Here is a 24878-nt window from a genome sequence, read left to right as displayed (position 1 = left end):
GAAATATGATTATTATTATACTGGCCAGAGATTTACCAGGTAAACTGTCTTCTCTTAACCAATTCTTCTTAAATGTCTATCTTAATCTGGGCAGGAGCTTTGCCCTGATGGCTGCTGTCTTGCCTTTGTGAGCAATAATTTTTCTGATGCTGAGATTCTTAGTGTAGGGAAAAACCTTTAATGTTGCCTCATTTCAACTCCTTATCCTCATTTTTAAACGGTTTAGTTTAGAGGCCGGAGCTCAGACGAATACTTGTGTGACCTGGATTATGCTGTCTGGAGTAAATTCTAAGAGGAATTTGGCCAGCGGGATTAGTTAACCATTGGAACACTTCTCACGTGACACTCTTGTCCCTTGAAATGTGTACAACCGGAAATAATGGACTATGCAGATAGTATTAGTTGAAATCAAATGGCTCTGTTTATGCAGAAGAGTCAGACAATATGATCATAATTAACCTCTCTAGATACATTGTCAATAAATCTTTGAATCCACCCACTCCCATGATGATCTGAAGTCAAAAGGCGATGCATAATAAATTCTACAGCTGTAGCAGAACTAGGAGGTGCCTTCTCTCCAGTTCCCTTGCTCTTCCATTGAAATGTGTGTCTCACCATCTGGTAGCGTTCATCCCAAATCCATAGTAACCATATGGAAATGAGGAGCTCACCGGCATCTTCAGCAGATTAAAATGGCTTGATACCACCTCTGTCTTCCCTTGCTACAGCTGCACTCTCACATTCCTCGTGCTCTGTCTCTCTGGCTCGGCTGTAGCGACTTGGTTCTTCCTAAGGAGTCCCAGCAGTCACGAATGCCTGGCTGTATTCATTTCCTATTCATTAGTTTTCTCCCTTATGCCAGAGAAATCCTGCTCTTCGAGTTCATGATTTAGGAAGGGAAGAGGCTGCGGTCACTTAACTGGCAATGACAGCTGACTGAACTCCTTCCAGTTTGCAGTGCGTGCTGTCACTGTCATTGACCCCTCAGAGGACTGTCGTGTGGGATGCTGACGGTATGAATGTGAAATTAATTGCAATTGCTGTCAGGTATGAACATAGGGCTGTGTGTGTGTGGTCATCTGCAAGCTCTTGCTCTGTGTCCAGGCCATAGGTTTTGCATGAAACATCTCGTTCCCTCTTTCCTAGCAGGGGCTATCTGAGCATAGGAACAAGGTGGGAAGGATTAGGTGTTTATACAGTAAAATAACGAGAGCTCTGCACAAGTACTCCTTTGTGTCCCTGAAACAGGCTCCTTCTTTGCACACAGCTCCTATTCGTCTTGGAGGTTTGTTATGCTGATAAACTTGGCGTGTGATGACTATTTATAGCAGAAGGCAGAGAGCTGCTGTGTTTTGGAAAGTCCTCCAGTGTTCCTGAAGGTCCCTGCCTGGTCTGCGTGAGTGGGTATTCTTGGCTCTTGATTTCCCCAGCTAGTGTGAGCATTTGCAGTCAGCAACAATGCCTGCAAGAAGCCTTTGGGCTCATTTTTCTTGGCAGTGATGTTTTTTTCATTAGATCAGCTTTGAAGCTGTTGGGGGCAAAGTCACAGAGCAGCTGGAGGAGGGAACCTAGACAGAGAAGTCTACGTGCGTGCAATGGTAATGTCCCAGTGCGAATGAAAGGGAGCAGGCAGTGTGGAGAGGGAGGCAGCCCTGCGTCCTTTAACTTGTGTCCTGTGCCCGGGACGTGCATCAGACAAGTGACATCGCACGCCTTTGGGAAACACTTCTTAACACCCCTGTCTGCGAGAGGGAATGTGAGATTTTAGGTCTGTATTAAAGAGAAAAGTGGTGGGGGCGTGGAACAGAGCAAGCTGTGGTATGCATTGATTTTCAGTTCTTCCCTGATCACAACGTGAGTTACATTTTTAGAGTCTGTTATGTTGAACTTTTGACCCATCCTGATTTAATGCATTTTCAGGACCCTTTGTAAAACAGGCTGCTATCTAATGAGTCACACTGTTAAATTATCTTCTACTATTCAAATGGAAGGTATTCAAGAATAGCTCTTACCTTTCAGATCCACATCTGGCCTTAAATTGAATGTACTTTCCAGGGTAGGCAGACTTTGATCCCCGTAGGTTCATCACCGGTGCTTGTACTCTCATGAGAAGAGGCACACAGGAATATTCTTTCTTCTGCTCTGTTGGATACAGGAACAAGATATTATTCCACCTTTCGTAGGAGCAGAATTGTTACACAGTGTAAGGGGAGAATAGGAACTGACTACATGGCTCACATTTTATCACAGCCTTGTTTGAACTCTCAGGCAAATAGCAGGTGAATACATATCATCCAGTCTTGAATAATTTCTTAATGGAGACTAAAGACTTTCAACAGAGGAAAGGGGTATATGGAGTGCAGCAAGGCGGTTTGTGGGAACACTCGCTTTTAACAAATAAGGGAGCAGTGGGTATGACATCCCTTTCCTGGGTGCCTGTCTGTGCAATGCTGACTCTCTGTTCTCCTACACTTCAGGCACTGAGCAGATGTTTTCTCATGGGACAGCTGACATCATCCTCGAGGCCTGCACAGATTTTTGGGACGGTACCGATATCTATCCCCTCTCTGGCTCTGACAGGTGGGCAGCTTTGTCATTTTTTGCATTTAGGAGCTGCAGATAAATGGCAGAGGAAACTTGGCCACTCTTTGTTAAAATTGCTTTTACTTATGCTTGTTAAGCTATTTAATAGAAGCTTCAAGTAGTTCATGAACATAAGACATCTCAGCTTATAATATTTGTTATCATTATAGCAAAGTAAAAGATTAAATAGCAACAAGCAACTGCTGGACTGCAAGACTAACTGACTTCTTACTCTGTTAACATGTCAGCCTCTTATGAGTGGACTTTGTACGCACTGTAGGACAGTCAATTATAATAAGGCCAAATGGTGGTGGCAGAGAATTTGTTAAGACCAATGCCTTGTCTTATATGAAACGCAAAGCGATCAGTTCTACTTGCTGTTGACAGCTTCAAACCAGTCCACCACAACGCATCACACCCTTTTAGTCCTGCTGAAATATTTGACAGTGTCTGTTGCGTTTTCATCTACAGGCTGAATTTCTGTTCCTGCTAGCAGAGCAGGCCAGTAATGTTTAGTTTCATTGACTAGCAGCACATTGTTATTTGAAGTCTGCCTACCATGTAAGAAACACTCCGCTGCTCCTTTCTAGAATATTTATAATCTTAGAAACCAATGAAAAATCCCATGTATAATCTAACTTGTTAGCTTTGTGAGTTCAGTGTAGAGAACGAACTTCACTCTATTCCAGCAACTGAATATTGACTAAATGGAGACTTCACATATGTTTCTCTCCTAGGACCCAAACTTTGAAAGGCAATAGGAGAAAAGTCTGTTACAGAGCTGTCAGTTCCTTCCTTGGTGTTTATCTCCCTACAGACAAATTGTCTCTGATGAATTAAGCTTCTGCTGTCGTGCAGTGAACTTCCTTGGAGACATCTGGCAGCCATATAGAGCATATTATATTAATAAGTGTATTCAAAGAGTACTGTTTTCATACTCATCAATCTGTCTGATGGGCAAACAGAAACATTCACCACTGCCCCTGTTGGAATCTGTGGTTTTGGTGCCACGTAGCGCCCGCCGCTTAGAGAATGCAGAAACAGTAAGGAAAGGCTTTTCAGAATCTCCGACCGCTCCTCATGGAACACATTTTCCCAAATAGCCAACTGTCCATTTCTGCATTGAACTACAGTGTATGTTTGGAGCATTTCTGCTAACTCTGGTTTTTTGGTCTCTTCTATATAGGAAGAAGGTGTTAGATTTCTACCAGCGTGCCTGCCTCTCAGGATACTGCTCTGCCTTTGCGTACAAGCCAATGCATTGTGCCTTGTCCTCCCAGCTCAATGGCAAGTGCATAGAACTGGTGCAGGTCCCTGGGCAGAGCGCGATCTTCACATGCTGTGATCTCCCCGGAACCACCCCCATCAAACAGAGCAGTCGGAGGAATAGCTGGAGCTCAGATGGTACGTGTTTTCTGCGTGGTCTATACTCAGATCTGCTGCTGGGCCAGGTGCTTGCTTTCTGATCAGTCTAGAGCTGTAAGAACATTGTTATTCAAAGTAGCAGATGGAAACTGAGAACTAAGGATTTCTGAAGTAGATGAATTTCCAGAGGAAGTAGCAGCTGGTAGGTATGTTTCTAGTTAAGTTATTGAAGCTCGCAGATAAATTTTTGTACTTGTGGGAAGTCTATTTCTTAAAGCAAACAACTGAGAGTCAAGACTTCTGTGTATTCCAATACTTTGTTCACTGTTTGTCTAATTTTATGGAAATCACATATGCCGAGATTTTCAAATGAATTAAATGTATGGTGGTATGTGACTGTCCTCTGATGGATTTTGTTGCTGTGCTGAGGAACTGTTTCCCACGAGATGAATTGTGCATCTCCTCCAGAACAGCAACGGAAACTGAGAAATAAGCACATGCCATGACGTAACTCCAGGAGGCTCTTTTGGAAAACCAGTCTTAATCTTTCCACCTTGGTTTCTCATTCTGTAAAATGTGAATAATGGGGTTTCCAAAAGCTGAGAGGCAGTTGTGACAGTGTTTTCAAAACACTTTTCAGTCCCACCTGTGGCAAGCTTTGCAACTGCGTGAAGCGTTTCATTATTTGCTTCTTTGTGCTGCATCCACCTCCCCTTCACCACAGGCCCATGGTGAAGCAAACCTGTCACAGAGCCTTTGCAGGCTCTTTGGGAGTGTCTGCAATGTTGCTGGAGGGAACATGATCCAGTTGCTTTGCATCAGCCCCTCGTACTCTGATGCCACGCTGCCTCAGCTAGACTCACCATGTTGTTTAAGCACAATATGACGTGTTTAAAATGCACATGTGAACATTAGGCAGCAGACATCTTCCACCTTTCTGCCCAGTTCCTTGTGGCTGATCCCTGTCTTCTGTTTTGTCTTTTTCTTTTCCATGCAATTTGTATCCTTGGTCACATATGTGGGTGTCCTGAAACGGTTTCTGTGATTGGGTATGCTGGGACAAATGGATATCTCCTAATCTTTCCTTCTGCATGTCTGTCTCTGCATGTTTCTGGGTATCTGATGCACATGTGACCCCTGTGTCTCAATGTGACTGCGTGTTGTTTGCATGCCTGAAGAAGGGATTGGGGAAGTGATGGAGAAAGAAGACTGTATCCAGGCTCTGAGCGGACAGATCTTCATGGGAATGGTCTCATCCCAGTATCAGGCCCGTCTCGACATTGTCCGCCTTATTGATGGACTGGTCAATGCCTGCATTCGTTTTGTCTACTTCTCCCTGGAAGATGAGCTCAAAAGCAAGGTAAGCTGTCTTTGCTGAACCCCCTGAACCTGCATGTCCCCTGGTTGTCTGGAGAGTTTGGCTCCAGTGCAATCTAAGGTTAATCTGATTCAGCTCACTAATGGGTCCAGAAGGTACCTACACTCCAATATAGCCTTGGTCTGCAACACTCTGGCCTGCACAGCTACACTGAAATCTGTCTGCTCTCCTACAGGTGTTTGCTGAGAAGATGGGTCTTGAGACTGGCTGGAATTGCCACATATCTTTAACGCCCAACGGTGATGTGCCTGGCTCAGAGATCCCTCCCTCTAGCCCCAGCCACGCCGGCTCTCTGCACGATGACCTACATCAGGGTGAGAGAACTGCGCCTAAGCCACTTTGAATGCCACATGTTTCCTGAATGGTTCTTTTAAACCTCTTCATAGGTTCCTATGTCCTCACCAGACACCTCATCCTTCAGAGCTCTGAGCACAAAACTGGATGGGCCTGAGGTGTGTGTGTGTGTGTGAGTGAGAGAGCTGTACACATATAGCCTTTCTACCCAGTCATTAACACAGGTTTTGGAAACAAACATCCTTCTCTGCACCAGCTGGCAAGATTTTACAACTGCTCATTAGTGCTTTTGGTTCTTGCTGGGGCCCTGGTTGAGCCACTGAGAGTCTCTTACTTGTGTGTTACTCTTTTCTCTGACTTCACGTGGGATTTCTTAACTCTCTTCTTCCCCTAGAAGAAAAAAGAGAGCAGAACAGTTAAACTATCGTGTCTCAAAAGAGCAGAGACTGGGCTCACAAATCTACCTCTGAGCAGATTAGTCATCTGAAAATACTGCATTTTAGATGACTGAGTGGGATCCAAGTGTTGCGAACCTAGAAAATCAGGCCTCACGTTTCCTGGCTTCTGCAGTGCCACGTGACTATACCATGTGGGTGGCAGAGGCAGGTTTGTGCTTATTGTTTATGCTGTTTCTCTCTGCTCCAGTTTCTCGAGATGATGTGGAGGGGCTTCTGCTGATGGAAGAGGAAGGGCACTCGGATCTCATCAGCTTTCAGCCAACAGACAGCGATATCCCCAGTTTCCTGGAGGACTGTAACAGGGTGAGGCCACCTCTCCCTATACACCTTGTGCTGTCGTCATGGTCAGCACTATCAACTCATTACTCCCAGAGGGAATTCCTCTTTGAAGCCTGACTGACTGACTGGTTTTCTTTGGGACTCCCCATTCCCCCCAGCCCCTTCCAGCTGGGTATCTAGAGGTCAGCAAGTTTGGGATTCTCTCATACAATTACTTTTGCTGAACATTTCTTTTCTCTGGAGTTTAGGAACAGAAATGACCACACGTGGGGTGGTCTTGAGAGCCACATCTGTGCTGGGCAGGGAGTGGAAATGTGGGACAGAAGGAACTTTTTCTCTCCTCCACATATAAGCTATAGCTGGTGCTGCCCATTACTCAGAGTGCAGGACAAGCTCTTCCTGCCTCATAAGGAACTCAGACATGCTCAGCAAAGGTTACAGGAATATCAAAGAGAGATGCAGATTTAAACAACACAAAAAAACCCACAAAACACCAAAAAAACCCCAACTATTAGGCCTGTTTATAGAAAGGAAGAACCCTCTCCTTGCTGTGTATTGGTGTGGCTGCAATTGAAATAGGAGATCTAGGTGCTGGTAGACAGCACATATTCTCTGACTATATTCTGCACACAGTCCTTAGAAATTCTCAAGCACTGTTTTATCATGCTGATCTTACACACCTTGAGGGTGAACACAGGCAGCTTGGCGTGTCAGTGTAGAACTTCAACAGAAGACATTCTACAGTGGCTTGGGAAAGCCACCTTCTGTCTTCAAGGGTGTCAATTTGTGTCCGATCTTGAAGGTGCATAATTCTGGGAATCATAATTCTCGTTTCGACAGTTCCCACTGAAATGCCCCTCCCTCACACACACGCTCCTGCTTAGTCTTTTCTTTCTCTTTTCCAGGCCAAACTCCCACGGGGGATCCACCAGGTGAGACCTCACCTGCAGAACATAGACAATGTGCCTTTGCTGGTGCCCCTCTTCACAGACTGCACTCCGGAGAGTAAGTGGCACACAGCCTGGCTCTGTCCTGCTCCTCCCCGTTAACACCTTCCTCATCCACTTGCTCTGGCTCATCTGGGTGTGGACATGGGTGAAGGGAAGAGGATTCAGTCCAGAAATCTAGAAGGGCATTTTGATATTATTGTTGCTGTTGCTACCTGTGGGAACGCAGGTGTCAGCTTTGTTTTAATGCAGCTGTTCCCTAGGTACAGGATTGGATTAAGAACGACTCCTTTCAATTTACATTCAGAAGAGACACAAAAGCAAACATCCAAAATGCTACTGCCTTTTATTAAATAAGCATTATCAGTGTGCTAGGAGACTTTGATCTCTGCTTGCAACTCTCACTCTCTTATATAACTCAGAAATCACTTCCCAGAAGCATTTTCCTCTGGCAGTTGCTATTAACACCTTCTGCTGCTTTGCAGAGTTTTTGATTGCAGAGACCAGGAAGGACAAGATTTCTTTATCTCTCTGAGAGATACGATTTTATTTAAGAAAGGGGCTGAGTGTTCAGCTGGCTAATACCTGTCCAGTCTACATTTTGTACATCTGGGCACAGTTTACAGAGTGCCAGTGAGAACCAGTCACAGCTCAATCCACCCAGACAATCAGCACCCAGTAGATTTTCTCTCCCTTTTTGACAGAAGTGACAGTTTCTCACTTCATCTGACCCCTCGCTGTGCTGCAGATCCGGGTGCACCAGTCATTTAGATAAGTTGCTTACACAGGAATCTGCAGAGAGTGGGTTTGGATTTTCTTTTTTGCCTGGAGCATTCTAGAAAATACATATACACACAGAACACTGTGCACAGAGCTACAGAATCAAAATCTGATCAAACAGCAGCTTTGATTTAGAGGCCCTGGGAGGATGTTGATAAAAAGATTGATGGAGGCTGGTGGGAGTGCAGGAACAGGGGCTGGTTCTGAGCATGGCCAAACATGGCACTGCTTTTAGAGTGGTTTATTATATTCCCTCTGTTCCTTTAGACTTACAACAGTAGTGATGTGCTGCAGAGCGGGATTTAAAATATTTTAGGTTTGAATTATTTAGGTTTATTTAATTTTTGCTCTTACCTAACACCAACATTTGATGCTGAAGCCATCTGTCTTATGTACCCAGGCTACACATACAGCTCTGGTCAGAAAAAGGTGTGCTAGAGGTGCAGATCTCTGGGTCACAGTTCTGTGAATCACAATTCAATTCCTACAGGAGCCAGGGCACTTGGACTGCAATTAATTAGCTATCTAATTGTGTACTTTGACTTTGGATCTCACCAGACATGACTGATAAATATCAGTTGGGGTGACTTTAAAAGATCTAATTGCTTGTTATCCAGACTGGAAAGGGTGTGTGACACATTTATCTTTGTGTGCATAATGAAATAACACACTGTTTTTCCTTCTGTCCCTTTGCAGCCATGTGTGAGATGATCAAGATCATGCAGGAGTACGGGGAGGTGACTTGCTGTCTGGGAAGCTCTGCCAACCTGCGGAACAGCTGCCTCTTCCTGCAGAGTGATATCAGGTGGGGCAGGATCCAGTCCTCCAGCTTAGTGAGTGCTCAGCCACAGGTCACACCAGACCTGTGGATCATGCAGGAGGATGCTCACAATTGCTTTGTCCATTATTAGCTGTATTTGTCTCCATATGGGACATTTGGGTGGTATTGGGTGGGTTGATTACTTAGGTCTCTTGACACACAGTGATATTTCTCTCCATCTTTGAGAGGAAGCCATTACTCTTGCATGCTGAACTATTGTCCACCAACTGGCATTACAAATGCTTCTTACTGGGTAAAACAGTGGAAGGGCCCCTCTGAATCAACCAATTTGTTGACATTGAGCCACAAACCCAAATGTTTGTTATTCTCTGGGAATAACTGCAAGTCTAGGGAGATTGATCCTAAACTCATGTCACAGCTCAGGACTTCTCTACCAGCAAGGCAGACAGAGGTCACACAGCACAACTTTACAAGCTGGGCTGCAGTGAAATGTAGTTTCTCCTCTGGGATGAGGACTTTCACTAATGCTGCTGTACTGTCCTTGCAGTATAGCACTGGACCCTCTCTACCCATCTCGCTGCTCCTGGGAGACTTTTGGCTACACCACCAGCACCACCATGACACACGTCTCTGATGAGCTCACCCCACTGCAGCTCTCAGGGCAGCTCAACAGCCTGCCTTGCTCCATGTCCTTCCGCCAAGAGGAGAGTACCAGCATCATCAGGCTGATAGAGCAGGTAAGCCAGGCCTATCCCCTCTCTAGTACTCACCACACTGCCTGCGCTCACAAAGAGCAAAGCCAGGAGCTGACATGAACATTGATATCAAGTTGCCTACAGTAAGCTGCCAGCATTAGCTTTTCCCATGTCTCCTGTCCTTTTGTTCAGGAAGCACAACAGCAATGCTGTTCCTGCCTGGCCCTGCTGGTCCAAGGTGTAGGGGATGGTTTGGGAATGGTGCTTTGTGGCAACAGAACATGAATATTGTTCAACTGGATAAAGTATAAACTTGCACAGATCCCTAGCCAGACAACAATGCAGCACTAAGGAGAAGTGTTAGCCCAGAAAAGCCAGGAGGTTTAAACAAACCTAGCTCTTGGCTAAACTCTGCCTTCACAGCCTCTGCATCTAGACAGGATACCTTCCCGTTTTGCTTACAGTGTGTCCGGATCCTCTCCCCTCCCGCTTCCCCTGCAGGCCACATGTTCTGCCCCTGCCTGCCAATAATTGCTCTTGGCCGATAACTGCTCCCATCACAACGAGGGCTCTGAGGGCTTGTGCTTCCTTCCAGGCCAGGCATGCAACGTATGGGATCCGCAAGTGTTTCCTCTTCCTGCTGCAGTGCCAGCTGACCTTGGTTGTCATTCAGGTGAGTCCTGGCCTGCCTAGGGACAGCATTTGCTCAGAGGACAGGAGTGCTAGCATGGATGTGGGAGGCTGCAGTGGGGCAGCCTCACTAGAGAGGAAGGTGGCCTTCAGTCGAGTTTACATAGCTTAGTTACCAGCTCATCCCAGTGTTTTGGGAGAGGATGGTGGTGTCTTAAATATCTAGGTTTTCCCAGCACTGTTCATGCTCTTCTCTCTGGATTGTTCCCGTCCAGTTCCTCTCCTGCCTGGTGCAGCTGCCCCCCATCCTCAGCACCACAGACATCGTGTGGCTCTCCTGTTTCTGCTACCCACTGCTCAGGTGAGTCTATGAGACAGAGTGGAATCTCCTGCCTCCCACCCACAGGATGTACAGACCAGTCCCCCAGCCTCACTGTGTCCATGATAAAAGAAAGCTGACATCAGCCACAGCATGCTAAGGCAGCTGTAAGGTTTACTGCAAGCACCTGCTTTAGCAAGATGCTTGGAAATGCAAATAGGAGCATTTGTGTACAGCTGTGTTAGTCCTGCATGCAAACTGCTGTTTTCTTGTGGCTTGAACCTCCAGCAGAAAAATCATCTTCTAATCCTGATAATGTTGCACTGCCTGGAGTGTGATGGCCAACCTGGAGTGTCAGGCAGAGGCCAAGGTACCATGGGGGGGTTTTCCCCATCAGACATGGAGATCACCTCTCTCCCTGTCTGCACCTGCCGTGAATGACACCTTTTACAGCATATGCTTAAGGCAGTAACCAGACAAACGCTCATGCTCCAAGCAGTCCAAGGAGGTTATTTGGGTTCAAATGTTTGGCAAAAATCTAAAAAAGAAATAGCTCTGGTATCTGAACTTGCCACTGAGAGATTAACTTACCTTTCCACAGCATCTCGCTCCTGGGCAAGCCTCCCCACAGCTCCATCATGACCATGGCAACAGGAAAAAACTTGACTTCCATTCCTAAAAAGGTAAGTGACCCATCGAATCAAAATTGTTCATGTATTTTTCTCTGCTGCTTTGTCCCAGCATTAACGCATAGCTGAGGCCCTGTGTCTTCCCAGCTGCCTTGTTAAACTGATCCATGGCATGAGTTGTGTGATCCAAAAGCCTGTCATGGACAGGAAGGGAATCCCTAGTACCAGCACACCCACAGGGCAGATCCTCAGTGCAGCATCTCATCTGTACCACAGCCTGTCTTTTGCAGCCACTGTTTCCTGATGGTTCATGTGGGGGATGCTGGGCCAGTGACATGCCCATGTCATCCCCACACCTCTCCCTTCTTCACAGACTCAGCATTATTTCCTGTTCTGCTTCCTGCTGAAATTCAGCCTGACCATCTGCTCCTGTCTCATCTGCTTTGGGTTCACGCTTCACGAGTTCTGCAAAGAGGTGAACGCTACCAGCCTCAACCTCACTGCCTGCTCCTCCATCATGCTGCACAGGTGAGGAACTGAGCCTGGCACACACCCTGTTCACCCCACAGGGCCTGTGACTCTTGCCCTTCCCAGGCAGGGCTGATTCCCCTCTAACAACCTTCAGACTCTTGCATGATCCAGCTATAACAGCTATACAGCAGGCTGGGTGCTCTCCCTATAGCCTTGACAATTGCATCTTTGGGACACTTGCTCACTGTTGCCCCTGGGGACAGCCTGACTCCAAGCTCACACTTGGTTCTCTCAGCTATCAGAGGAGAACATGGCCCTGGTGGGAACAGACCAGACCATAACTCTTCACTGGTGACTTCTCTCCTGTGTCTTCTCATTTACTAGCAATGCTGATGGCGCTCCTGACTGGTTTGGGACATTTTCCAATGCTCTTCTTGTAGCCCAGAAGCTCACAGCTGGCCTGATTGTTTTACACACAGGTAAGTCCCTGTTCCCAGATCTCCCCTTCCCCACTCTGGGCAAAAACTTGCATCCTTTGCCTCTTTCTTTGCCCCCTATGCCAGAGCACAAACTCCATGGTCAAAGCAGACAGTGCAGTAGCCTATCAGCCCCTTATCTTACTAAACGTTGCGTTCACTGATTAAAGGCAGCATATTCAGAGCTGATTCTTCAGCTTTTACCAACCTGGTAAAGTGCCGATTCCTTTCCAGTCTCCCCAGAAGAGCAGCATCCCTCTTTGCCTTCTTGCAGCATCCTGCAGCTCTCCAAAAGTATTCTGTGCCTTCAAAGTCCTTGTGTGCCTGCTGCTATTTCGTGAAGCACCCCATTTCCTTCACCCAAATAGCACTGGTGCAGCTGTGACTCTCTTGGAGCTGGAAGCCTTTTTTAAACCCTCTGGAAGGAGAGGGGACCAGCTCCTGGCTGACCCTCATCACCTGCACACAATTGCCTGGCAGAGCAGGTCCAGCTGCTCTCTGACAACCTTTAAGAGTCTCTGCTCTCTTTCCACCATGTCATGGGGTGCTGTGCCTTGATGCCAGGCAAAGCATCACATGTTGAGATGTGGGGGGTGTCCAGGCCAACAGAAACACTTCTTGATTTGACAGGCAGCTCTGCCTTGCAGAAAGGTGGTGTGCATTGTTGGTTTGTGTCCTTCAGACCACTGAGGTTAGGCAGGGCTGCTCTGCCTGGCGGGTGGGAAATGCAGTTTTGAAGAGCCCAAGCAAAAGCTGAGCCAATGCTGTGTCCTGTGCAGACAGCTCTGGGTCTCTGGCTAAATAGCTTTCTCCAGGCTGGAGTTTGCCACTGGTGCAGGCCTGCAGTGACCCAGAGAAAAGGGCATCTCCCACCTCCCTGCTCCCTAGTTCTGGTCCTTTGCCTGCTCTGGTTTAGTGTGCCAGGCTGCGGACCACGCCTGGGACCCCACAGTGAGTAAGGCTGTGCTGTATTACTACTGCCTTCCTCACACCCTACGTATCTGGGGACTCGGTGTGGCTGTGGAGTCTGGTCTAAAAGGACCTCGGATTAAAGGTTGGTTTCAGGGACATAAACCCCATATCCTTTTGGAGTAACAGTGGCTGGTGTATATTGTAAAGCATTGTATCTGTGTGTGATGCTAGATAACCCCCTCTTCCATCTGTCCCCTTAGTGTTCATATCCATCACCCACGTCCATCGCACCAAGCCGTTGTGGAAGAAGAGCCCCCTCTCCAACCGGTGGTGGACACTCACTGTGGCTGTTGTGTGAGTATCCCCAGCCCTGATGAGGCAATTCCACAGCGCTGGAGGAAGGAGGGCTCTAGACCTGCTCCAGCACCAGTTTGCTGGTGCTGAGGAACATGATAGGACATGGCAATTGTTCTCCACTGCTGAATTAGTGAAAGGTCTCTGTTGTAAACTCAGGAGTGTTACAGGGCCTGAACCCTGATCTACAGATCCTGGGGAAGCTTGTTGGCTCCACTGAGATTTGCTGTGTCTGTTTATGATCTTAGGTTGCTGGGGCAAGTGGCACAGACTGTCCTGGACCTGAAACTCTGGGAAAATCTCAATTCTTCATTGACCTTTAACCACGTTTCCATCTCTCTGGTCTCATGGCTCCTGGGTTTTCTTTCCTTGGTCCTTGTGGTTATCATCAATGAGATTGTCAAGCTGCACGAAATCAGGTACAGGGTAGAGAAAGGGCTGGAGCCTCACTCCAGCCTGGCTTTGAGCTGCAGAAAAATGGTGCACAGGGAACAGGGTGGGGAATGAAAAGGAAAAATATGATTGCATTGTGTAAATCACCTGGCTATGGTGTGCAAGCTCACGTTCCACCTCTCAGGGAGGAAGCACAGGACAGGAAAGAGGGTCAGGGCAGTGATTGGGAGCAGGAAGGGAGGCCAAAATTTCGTTATCTCAAACCAATGAGAGGGAGACAGCCAAGGTCTATGAAATACTAGTATGGAATTGGAGAGGGCTGTTCTCTCCATCTCATCCCATGAGGACAGAGAGGCATTGAATCACAGTGGAGGAAGCACGTCTTCACACAGTGCCTGGACTGTGGGACTCATTTTCACGGGAAGTGGCTGAAGCCAAGAATTAATAGCAGGCAAAGTGACTGGCTGTTCTTTGTAGCACAGGGAGCAGCCAGAGCTGGGAGTTAACGCTAATGAGCATTGATTCAGGAAAGGGGTTGGTGAGGAAAAGCAGCAGGGATGACAGGGAACCTCGATGGGTACACAGCCGCTGTCTCTGTTCATGGGGAGGGCTTCTGGACCTTTTTCTGCTGTGTGTTGTGGCCTTGGAGGTCAGACTTGGCTGGATGGAGTAGGACTGAGACCATAGGTTTCTCTGAATTCGATTCCCCTCCCAGTGTACCACAGGGCTCAGGCCAGGGCTTCCCTGCTTTTTAGAGCTGCGCAGCCTTGTTTGCCTTTCACCCCTCCACATGCTGACTCTCTTGTCTCTTCTGCCTTCTCCAGGGTCCGGGTCCGTTACCAAAAGCGACAGAAGTTGCAGTTTGAAACAAAGCTGGGCATGAATTCACCGTTTTAAACCCTCCCAGCTCGAGTTCCCTGGAGCCAGGGCCACAGAGCTGTACGCTGCACTGGGAGAGTGGCTGCACCAACGCCTCGGGGAGTTTTCCCTCACACATGCAAGCCAGGCAGTCTCCTTGCAAAACTCCATCAGCACCTTCCAGGGGGCCGCAGGCAGGGCGCTGCTGTCAAGATCCCCCAGCAGGTATGCAGCCCCTCCCCAGCCTGCTAGGGTGCTCTCAAGAGAGCCTGCAAGCTCTGGAGGCTGTTCAGGCTGCTCTTCCTTTATTTATTTGTTATTAAAGGTTTTTGTTAGGATAATGGTGACGCTGAAATGAAGTGACTCCTTCCCTCTGTGTGAGCAGATGGGTTTGCTGGACCTGACAGGAGAATCCGGGGCCGGCAGGGGAGACACGGGGCTTCTGAAACAAGAGATTTAAACCCATTTTGTTTTTCCATCTCTGCACATTCTCCTGGATGATGCATGTGTGTGCCTGCCCTCACCTACCTCCCTGTGTCCTGGGGGGAATGAGCCATCTCTCCTGGGTGCCAGGCCAAGGCTGGACCAGATCTGCCCTCTAGCGTTGTTGCTTCCACCATATGCCAGCTGTTGAGAGCTTCAAGAGAAGAGGGATGAGACAGGGTTTTAAGAAAAGCTGTCCGCGTTTGACCCGAGGGATCTGGTGCAAAGCGAGGGCAGCTCTGCCTGCTGGGAGTCGGCATGGCTCAGCTTCCTCCTGCCCTGTTGAACCAGCTCTTATCTGCTTTGACAACCCCCAAAGAGGTTTATAACTGTCCTCCTTTTTGTGATTCGAATTGCTGTTCCGCTTCAGTAAAATGCCTGTTTGAGAGGGGCATAGCTAGAGATAAACCCTGAGACCTGCCTATCCTGTTGTGGAGGGAGGGGGACATCTGTGCAGGCGGGATATCTGTGTCTTGCAGCTGTGACTAACACAGAGCTGAACAGCAGCTCCTTCCCCAGCTCTGGGATTGTGCTGCATCCAGTACTTGCTCTCCAAGGCACAGGGAAACCCCCCTCATCATATCTTTCTGTGATAGTGTTTGGAAGTCTTTCTCCTCCGTGCTGCCACTCTCACGTCTGTTCCCTGTTTTTCTGGAGGTCTCTTCTTCGTTTGCGTGGGGACGCCTTCCCCTGAGAGCTGCTGCAAACTGTGATTTGCCCCAGTGCGGCACATATGCTCTCGAGCTTTGAACAGATCCCTGCTGCACTGGGAGCACTGGTGCCGCTGTGGGCTGACAGTCAGGGGCCGCACAGGAACACACAGGCTTGGATACCGGAATATTTGCAGCTCATGGAGATGTTGACTCCATGCTTAGTTCTAAAAACTGGCCAAAGCAGGTAAATCTTGGCACTGTTTTTGCTCCCAGTATTAACACACTACAATATAGGGCTCTTCCCCTGTGGCCCCCGAGACTAACAAAGGGGTGCTGGTCCTTCCCTGGCAGGCAGGGAGCTGGCTGGGACCCCCAGCTCTGCTCTGCTGCTCCACCTCGTCTTCCTCACGTTTCAGCAGAACCGGAGCACGCACAGTCCTGTGTGTCTGAGCAATACCCTGCTCCTGCTGCGGCTCTGGCAGGAGGGCAAAGCGGGGGCAGCTCACAGGGGGCTCTAATCTCCGCTGTGGCCAAGCTGAGCTGGAAGCAGAGGCAGCACCGAGCTGCTCGCAGCTCTTCCTGCAGAGAAACCTTCCCCCAGCCCTCAGCTCTTGCCATTAACTGTGGTAGGTGACAAAAGGCAGCAGATACCGGGGCTTCCTGCTGGTTGCACCTTCCTCTGGAGGAGGCACCTCCAAGGTTTCCTTCTCCAGGCGATCACAAATCGTTATTTTCCTGCACCCTCCTTCCCCTGCTAAGCTTGGAGGGAGCCGAGGCGGACAAATGAGCCTTTGGGATGGTGTTGCCAATGCCACCCTTCCCTCGGCCACTGAGGTGTCCAAGGGTCAGCATGCACGGCTTCAGAGAGAAATTTCCTACATCAAGATGTTTTTAAATGGTGTATATTTTATATTAAATTTTTTGGGATGTATGTAAAAAATATTTGATTTGTATTAAAACTTGTAAATTGTATTAAAAAGAAAAAAAAAGGAAACAAACCCAGACCCACATGCATCCAGTGTATGAATGGCAATAAATGATTGTCTTGGATAACACCCAGTGAGAGCAGGAGAGCGTTCGCACCCAGCAAAGAGAGGAGATAAAATTGTGTGTTATAGGGTCCAAGTTACCCATTGTAGGGGAGTTACCTGTCTCACCTGTTGTAGGGACACAGCCTGAGAGCTTGATACTCCTGAGACCTGCATCCTGGCACTTTTTCCTACTTTCTGCTCAGCTTTGGGCAAATCTGTCCAGCTCTGCCTGCAGAACAACAGTCCGGTTCCCTCGTGGTCTCCCGGACCCAGGTGCAGCAGGGTGGTTGTTCAGACACTGCTGCGGCCCTGGCAGGTGTGACAGCGTGAAACCCGCTGGGGAATAACGCGGTGCTGAGCGGGGACAGGCACCGCGGTGCTGGAGAACAGCAGCGTGGCGAGGTGAGGAGGCCTGGGCTTCTTGTTCTGAGCAAAGCAGGAGCTGGTGTCACCATGGCCGTGCTCTGGTCACCAAGGAGGATGGAGAAGCACTAGCAGGACATCTGTTCCTGATGGCGATGGTCAGGCAAATACTGTTTGTTCCAACTCTTACACCACGTTATTGCCGTGGTGGTAAAACTCAAACTGAACACTAACCCAGGGCAGATTATCCGAGGAAACCCAGATCTTAAGCACTCGAGGGGCAGGACAAAGCTGATCCTCGATCAACTTAGAGCAGGAGACAAGCTTGTGCGATTTGACACAAAGGACACAACTAGGCAAAACTATCAAAAGGGTAAAATATGCCCCACTGTTTAATAGAATTTAGTCTTAATGGATGTTAGTGGAAAACAAAACACATGATTAACACAAACAGAGCAGATGGTTTAAAATCTGTTGTCAGTCTGGTGATTACACGGGCTATTTTTTCCCCTCGCTGTCTTGCTGCATGGAGCAGGTGCAGCCGGGGTCAGTTAGTCCCACTTGCAGTGTACATAACTTACACTCCGTACAGTAGCTTCAAAATAGAGATCTAGACCTTAAAAAATAGGCATTCTTCTGCAAAATCAAATGTTAAGTTCCCTTATTGACAATGAGAGCAGCGTGGTGCTGCCCTCCGGTGGCTCAGACAGCGACAGCTCCACCCCAGTGTCCTCATCCCTGACCCCAGAGTACAGACTTGCAGTTCTGGTTAGTAAATATATATATAATAAATCACATTTAAAATATATACATTGGCGTTTAAAAAAAAAAAACCAAACCATTTACAGTTTATCAACATTGGAAAAAAATAATTGGGCTTGTCCCAGGTTGACTCATGAGAGTAAAAAAATCAGTTTTAAAAGGTTTCTGCAAACCTTTTGATAAAGTGCCACTGGTTGTAGCTATTTAAAAACAATCGGGTCCACGACGTAGCACTTGTCTGTCAGACACAGTCACTTAAATACACTCAATGTGATAGATAAATCACAGCAACCAACTAGCCGGGAGAGAGGGGTCTTAACCTCCTCAAACTGACCTCAAGTCCCAGCCAATGACATGATTTCTTTCTTTCAGGGTTTTTCAATGTATTTCAGCCCCAGAGCCAGGCTGGCAGCTCACCGGGCTGCTCCCCCGTGGGGACGAGGGGCTGCACAGCCGATCCCATCGCAAACTCCCAAAAAGGCTGGGAAACAACCACCTCTTCGGCCACCTTCTCCCTCTCCACTTTGCATTGGTGATTTTTTTAAAAGGGGGGAATATGTGGATTTTTTTTTTCCCTTTGTTTGGAATTCTTGTAGCAAATGGCACTTCAGCACAATCTTAGGTTCCCTTCTGGTGCTCCGATGCTTTCATGTGCTTGGCATGCCGAGCGCAAGCCAAGTTCGGGGCTCTTAGACATATTTAGACATGCACTACTGAACAGATCCTGCTAGAGACATCTGTCTTGGAGCTATGCAGCCGTTCCTACCGCTTGGATGAGACGAGCTATCGCTGCCGTTCCCCGGCCACGGGGCTGCGACCGCGCGGGAGCCGCTGCCGAGCTGAACTCCCCGGTGCGCGCGGGGTCACCGCTCCCGCGGGGCTGCACAGAAACATCTCACAGATTCCCAACGCTGCTGCTGTTCAACAACCCTCACGGCGCAGTTTGTGGCAGCAGCTCCCCGCAGGGAGCGCGACTGGGAAAACGGACCATTTTCTCCCCCAAAAAAGGGATGGGGTGGGGGGGAAGCACTAACCATGCTGCTACCTCACCCTGGCAGCAGTGGGGTGGAGGTTTGCGTTGGCACGGTGTCGGCAGAGGGCAGCCTGCATTTAGCAGCACGATCCGGGCGGACTGGCACAAACGCACGGGCCGTCGGCACTGCCGTCACCATCCTCATGGCCCTGGGAAGGGGCAGGGAGATCTCCGTGTCCGGCGCAGCGTCCGCGGCTCCACAGGCTGTGCCAGCCCCGTCTTGAGGGGTTCGCGGGTCCCACCGGAGGGATTTCCATCCACTTGGATTACACGCCGCCCTGACGCTGACGCATTTGGAAAAGCAACAAATAAAGCAGGAAGGTTCCTTCTTGCTCTGCAAGCTGCCAAATTGCGACAAGCCCTGTCTTCTTTTAGCTGCTGTCAGGCCTTGCTGGGGTTGGGATCTGCTCAGTAAATAGCCAGCTCGGTGGCGGCTGCCTGGGGAGGTCTCTCTTTTGACACATTGTTGGCAGGGGATAAATAATGAGAGGCAGGACTCAGCAGTGCAGCGGGGAAGGAGAAAGGTCCCTTGTGGAGGCTCCTTGGCTCTGTGCAAGGATGTGAGGGCTTCTCCGAGGCCTCCAGGACCGCGTGTGCAGCCCCTCTGCGCTCTCCTCCTGCTGCCAGTCCGGTGGGAAAGGCCTGACCCCCTCGGAAACCGGCCCGCGGCCGCGCCGGCGCGTGTGGCACGGAGCTGGGCGGCAGGAGGGGCGGCTGCACTCCCAGCGCGGCGCAGAGTGCTGGGATGGAGGTGGCCGGGGAGACCCGAAGGCACCACTCGGTGCCGGCTCCGCTCTCCCCCCGTCTGCAGGGCACTGGCGGAGCAGCCGGAGGAGAGGAGGGGAAGGAGGGAGCAAGTCTCAGTCCAGCATCGCGTCCAGCTGGTCGGCCAGGTCATCGAACATGTTGCTGATGTCTTCCAGGATGTTCTTGGCCGAGTGCACGGCCCTGGGGTGGCTGGGGAGGAAAGGGACAGAGTCAGAACATCGCTCAACGGCCTCAGGTGCTGATGGGGTGGGGTTGGCCAGGCTGGACACAACCCTCCCGGTGTGACCGGTGTGGCACAGGCGTGCGCCTGCACACAGCCCTTCGCCTGCCCTCGCCAGGGCCTTCCCAGTTCCAACCCCAGCGTTTCCCTTGTCCCGGTGCTTTCTCACCTCTCTGCCTCCTCCGTCGTGATCTTCTTCTCGGCTGCCTGCAGCGCGGCGGCCAGGGTGGAGTTGGTCTGTTCCAGCCGCTGCTGGGCCAGCGCGGCTCCCGGGGCAGCTGCCAAAGGCTTCGCCGACGCCTTGCTGCCCGTCTCCAGCGCCAGCGAGCTGGGACCGGCCAGGGACCCGAGCACATCTGGCACCGCCTCGGCGGCCACCCAGGGAGCAACGGTGTGGCGGGAGGGCTGCAGGACCTGCTGGTAGATTGTCTTGGGCCCGGAGAAGACAAGCTTGGTGGAAGCCACAGAGGTGTGCTTGGCGGGGACGTCTGTGAAGGAAGGGGACTCGTGGCACGCGGTGGCACACGTCCTCCTCACCTCCCGTACCGGCCCAGCTGGGCAGGAGGGAGATTCAGGCTCCACCGCTGCCTTGGGGACACCCCCAAAAGCCCCCGTACCTGGCGCAGGTGTCCTCACCACGGTGGTGCTGAGCAGCTCCACAGGGCTGGGGGCTTTGGTGGGGCTTGGTGCCTTCTTGATCCCCTTCTCCAGCGACAAGATGCTTTTCTCTATCTCTGCAATCCTGAACTCCATGCTGTCATCGTCAAACGCATCCCCGGCCAGCCCGGCCCGTGGCACCGGTGTCGGCACGGCGGGGCCCACGATGCTCACCGCTTGTGCCTGTGCGTACTGGGGCGCGGGGCTGGCCCCCCCCTCGGCCTGCCCCGCCATGCTGAACGCCTTCAGCACCGCCTGCAGCGGCTCCCGCTCCTTGAAGCGGGGCCGGCGCTTCACCGTGTCCGACTCGGTGAGGTTGAACTCCAGCACAGGCGGCTCCTTGGCAGCAGCGGGCACCGCTGGCTCCTTCCCCGCAGAGCAGGGGGGCTCTGCTGGCTGGGAACCGGGCTCTGTGTCCACCGCAGCCACGTCAGCCTTGGGGTGCCCAGCGGGCTTTGGCCGCTGTTTAATGGTTAAGTTGCCTTCTTCTGCAAAGGGGATGCACTCGCTGGAGCTGTTCTGGGAGGATGAGGAGGAGACCCCTGGCTTGGCCTCCTCCTCCGTGTCCGAGCAGGCGTCCTCCTGCCCATCCTGCGCAGCCTCCGTCATGGGAGCACTGGGCTCGCTGAGTGTCCGTCTCCGTGGCTTGCTGCTCTCAAAGGGGTCCCTGCTGGTGTCAGAAAGCGCCGTGCTGCTGGCATCATAGCCTTTGTCAGACTCATCGTCCATGTCTGCCCTGGAGAGGCGGTCCTGAGCCACGTGCAGCGGTTTTGGGGCCAGGAGGGGCTTGGGTGGACTTGCCCCTGATGTCCCCTCCAGCGCAGCCGCCAGGCTCTTCACTGTCCTGACACAACCAGCATCACCAGGGCCGGCACTCACGTCAGCCACGTCCTGGGGGGCTGCGGGCTGCTGCCGGGGGTCGGGGGGCTGATCGCCATCTGCCTCGGCAGCGAGGGCGCTGGACACGGAGCTGAGGCGCTTGGGCGGCGGTGGCGGAGGGCCCTTGCGCTTGGCGCGGATGGCGAAGGACTGGCTGCGGGTCACCTTGGTGTCCGCCTGCAGACAGGCCCGCGGCATCTGGCTGCGGCCCGGCCGCCGCGTCAGGGTGGCGTAGGAGCCCAGGGTGCTGGTGGGCGCCCCCTCCTCCTCCTCGTGCTCCCTGTCCGACAGCGCATAGCGGTTCAGGCTGTGCGATCGCTTCTTGTACTTGAAGCCCTCGCCCCCGTTGTGCTGCTCCCCGGCCGCGGGCTGCGGCACGGCGGGCGGCTCTGTGGGGCCGCACTGGCTGTGCAGGTAGGAGAAGGCTTTTTGGGCCGATGTCTGCAGGCTGCTCTTCTGCCCGGGGGAGACGGAGGGATAGGGGTGCGCCAGGGTCTTGGGCTGCTCCGCTCCCAGGTGGGCAGGGGCTGTAGGGGATTTCAAGGAGACGTGCGGGTACATGAAGACGTACGGGGCCGTCGCCTTGCTGGGGGTCTGGGGAGAGGTACAGGGGGTGACCGTTGGTGTCCCGGCGCTTTTCTGAGCCACTGGCCGGGTGTGCTGATCCGTGCCCTCGGGCAGGTTCCTCTCCTTAAGAGGGCTGCCCCCGCCGTTGGTGTAGCCATTCAAGCCATTCAGCCCCTCAGGGGAGACCAGTTTGCCATAGGGCTCCGGGCTGGGCCGAGCTGGCAGGCTGGCCGGGCTCTCCTTGCTGCGGGGCGGCGCGCAGGACTGGCCGCTGCTGCTGCTGCTCTCCCCGCTGCCCAGGCTCTCCTGCGAGGGGCTGGAGAGGCGCCGGGACAGCACGTTGTCCTGCGAGTGCCCCGAGCCCCGGGACCGCACCCCGATGCTCTCCTGGCTCCGGGACATCCCCTGGCTGCTCTTGATGCCGAGTGTCTCGTGGCAGCTGTTGGACATGGCCGTCTGGAGCTCGTAGCTGAGCTCGCTGTCCTGGAAGGTTGTCATTTTGGGGGTGTGTGGGGACTGGCACTCCCCGTTCTCCAGAGACTCGATGGTGACAATGTCCAGGGCACCAGGGACTTTGCGTCTTGCCAGAGTTGCTTCGGCTTGGTTGAGGCTTTTGCGGAGGTCCCTGAGCTTCTTGACAGCCAACATGATCTTCTTCTGGTGACCTGCAGGAAGGTTTCAACAGGAAAGGGGCATTAGGTCGGCTCCAGCCCCCAAAGCCTTTGTCTGATGGCCATGGTCACGTCACCAACCAGGGCAAAGGCCCCCAGGTTATCCAAACCCTGCCTACAGCAGGAGAAAAACTACACCTGGCGTCCACCTGGCTCGGCCCGCTCCAGCCTGCCACAAAGCACCCTTTCTGTGTGCTCAGGACATGCCGGCACCTCCCAGACAAAGGGAGGTCAGGGTGTGGGGACCTGGGTGGGAAACTCGGCTACCCTGGGCCACCCCAGCATGGTGGCATGGACTCACCCAGCTTGTTGATGCCGATCTCTTGCAGATCCTCCCACGTCAGGTCCGTCACGATGGTGATGGAGTCGTAGCCATTGTTCACCAGCTTTTTGTGGTACTGGGGCAACCCAATGGCACTGAGCCAGTCCATCAGGTCAGCCTGTGAAGAACATGAAGACGCTGCCGTGAGCAGTGAGGGATGGGCAGCACCTTCAACCTTTCTCTGGCCAGGAGACGGCATTTTTGGGGTCTCTCTGACTGCATTAACACAGGTGTTGCAGCATGTATTTGCCTACAGACTCTGCCCCTGCCCTGTCCTGGGTTAATAATACAGGTCAGAGAAAAGACCTGGGCAAAAGAGGGTGCTGGACCAGAGCCCCGGTGCCAGGGACTCACCGGGATGTAGTTGGGCAGCCACTCGGCGATGCTGAGCTGCCCGATCTCGGTGGAGATCTTCTTCCTGTGGCCTGGCTTGGTCACGCCGATGGCCGTCAGATCCTAATGCGAACAGAGCACGGCTGTGGTCACAGGGAGCACGGGGCAGGGGGTACCCGCTGCGGGCAGCTTTGGGGGTGCTGGCCATGGGGTGAAGGACCGTCCTTACCTCTGGGGTCATGCGGCTGATGGTGGGGACATCGTAGCCGGCATTGAGGAAGTTGGCAGTGTACGACTCCAGCTGGAACTCGCTCAGCCAGTTGTAAATCGCTTCTGCGTCCTGGGGAGCGGACAGGGCAAAGAGCAGCCCGTGACGGGGGCTGCAGGGGCTGGAAGGACCTGGCTGCTCCAGGCAAGATGACAGGATCTCCTTGGGCAATCCCACCCATCCCCAGTGTCCTCAAGACCTAGTCCCCTGTGTCCCCAGTGCAGCGAGAGCTGGGCTGAGAGCCCCAAACGCGGCTCTCCCGCCAGGTCCCCAGTTAACCCAGTTACCTTCCCCTCTAGGAGCTGCTCAGGCCGCAAGAACTGGTGGGAGAAGACCCTGTCTCCAGGGGGGCAGCTGCCGGGGGGCTGGTGGCCCTGTGGCCCTGGCAGAGAGAAGAACCGTCACGGGGGCACTTGAGCAGCAAGAAGCCCCCAGGGCCGGGCAGGACAGCTGTCCCCAAGGCCCCACGGAGTTGTGACATCCCTCACCTGCCGTGGAAGTCAACTGCCCATTGCGCGGCTCCGATCCCAAAAGGTGCTGCTGGAGGTCGTCGCCGGTGGAAGGCAGAGGCTGGGGAGAGGAGGAGTGAGCGGAGGGACCCCCGCTCTGGGGACAAGCCCTGTCACACCCCCAGGAGCAGAGTGGGGTCCCTGTGCTGGGCACAGCTTCACCCAGTGACAGGCTGGCCACCAGCAAGAGATCTGGGCAGGCTTTGGCCCAGGGCTCTTTTTCTCCTCTCAGATGACACAGGACACAGTGGAGATGCTGTGTCAGGCCAACCACAGCCTCCAACTACACTCAAAAAAGCCAATTGTGCTATGGGGGGGCAACTGGGGACCTCCCAGGAGCATCCCCCTGCTGAGTCCTGGCAGCAAAGAGGTGTTTGGTGGAGGATGCTCGGCTCCTGCAGGCCCCTCTTTGTGAGGAGGTGCTGGGGCTCCACCTCCAGCCCGGGGCAGACCTGGGGGAGCAGCTCGGGGGGAGCGGGCGCTGGCACCTACCCTGACGTTCTCGATGAGGATACTGGTGCTCTGCCCGTTAGTGCCCTCAGTGCTCTGGCCGCTGCCAGCGCTGCGGATGCTGCCGATGCTGCCTTCGCTGCCCACGCTGTTCCTGTCTCCTGCTGCTGGGGACAGGCAGGGGGACATCAGCTATGCCCCAGGACTGACACAGGGCACAGAGGTCCCTGGCAGGGCACAGCAATGCCAGTAAAAACCAGTCTCCCGCATAATCCCTCCAGCCACAGACGACACATCACTCCCTCTG

The 24878-nt window shown here is 52.1% G+C and overlaps 2 protein-coding genes across 4 annotated transcripts in view; one reads left to right on the top strand and one right to left on the bottom strand.

Annotated features, from left to right (window-relative positions):
• The window catches only part of TMEM94 (transmembrane protein 94), a gene marked incomplete at its 5' end in the record, with an annotated part of 37994 nt that extends 23249 nt beyond the window's left edge, over nt 1-14745 (top strand). For 2 of the 3 annotated variants that reach the window (XM_080356479.1, XM_080356477.1), the window contains 16 exons: nt 2478-2580; nt 3770-3987; nt 5127-5308; nt 5502-5640; nt 6266-6381; nt 7263-7362; nt 8781-8889; nt 9413-9602; nt 10156-10233; nt 10466-10551; nt 11111-11192; nt 11512-11666; nt 11994-12088; nt 13258-13351; nt 13600-13770; nt 14569-14745. In XM_080356479.1, the coding sequence (XP_080212605.1) occupies nt 2478-2580; nt 3770-3987; nt 5127-5308; nt 5502-5640; nt 6266-6381; nt 7263-7362; nt 8781-8889; nt 9413-9602; nt 10156-10233; nt 10466-10551; nt 11111-11192; nt 11512-11666; nt 11994-12088; nt 13258-13351; nt 13600-13770; nt 14569-14641 (1991 nt within the window). In that variant the 3' untranslated portion in view covers nt 14642-14745. The remainder of the gene's footprint in view (nt 1-2477; nt 2581-3769; nt 3988-5126; nt 5309-5501; nt 5641-6265; nt 6382-7262; nt 7363-8780; nt 8890-9412; nt 9603-10155; nt 10234-10465; nt 10552-11110; nt 11193-11511; nt 11667-11993; nt 12089-13257; nt 13352-13599; nt 13771-14568) is intronic. The other variant, XM_080356478.1, reaches the window with a different exon arrangement.
• Nucleotides 14746-19787: 5042 nt separating this feature from the next.
• CASKIN2 (CASK interacting protein 2) overlaps nt 19788-24878 on the bottom strand; it is a gene marked incomplete at both ends in the record, with an annotated part of 28420 nt that continues 23329 nt past the window's right edge. The window contains 9 exons of the mRNA XM_080356299.1: nt 19788-19884; nt 20085-20403; nt 20533-22683; nt 22991-23129; nt 23366-23467; nt 23574-23684; nt 23900-23994; nt 24101-24182; nt 24614-24735. Coding sequence (XP_080212425.1) covers nt 19788-19884; nt 20085-20403; nt 20533-22683; nt 22991-23129; nt 23366-23467; nt 23574-23684; nt 23900-23994; nt 24101-24182; nt 24614-24735 — 3218 coding nt within the window. The remainder of the gene's footprint in view (nt 19885-20084; nt 20404-20532; nt 22684-22990; nt 23130-23365; nt 23468-23573; nt 23685-23899; nt 23995-24100; nt 24183-24613; nt 24736-24878) is intronic.

This window comes from Nesoenas mayeri (genome assembly GCF_963082525.1).
Source record: "Nesoenas mayeri genome assembly, chromosome: 19".
Lineage (NCBI taxonomy): Eukaryota > Metazoa > Chordata > Aves > Columbiformes > Columbidae > Nesoenas > Nesoenas mayeri.
The sequence above is the reverse complement of the archived record's forward strand: the minus strand, read 5'-3'. Positions and strand labels throughout refer to the sequence as shown.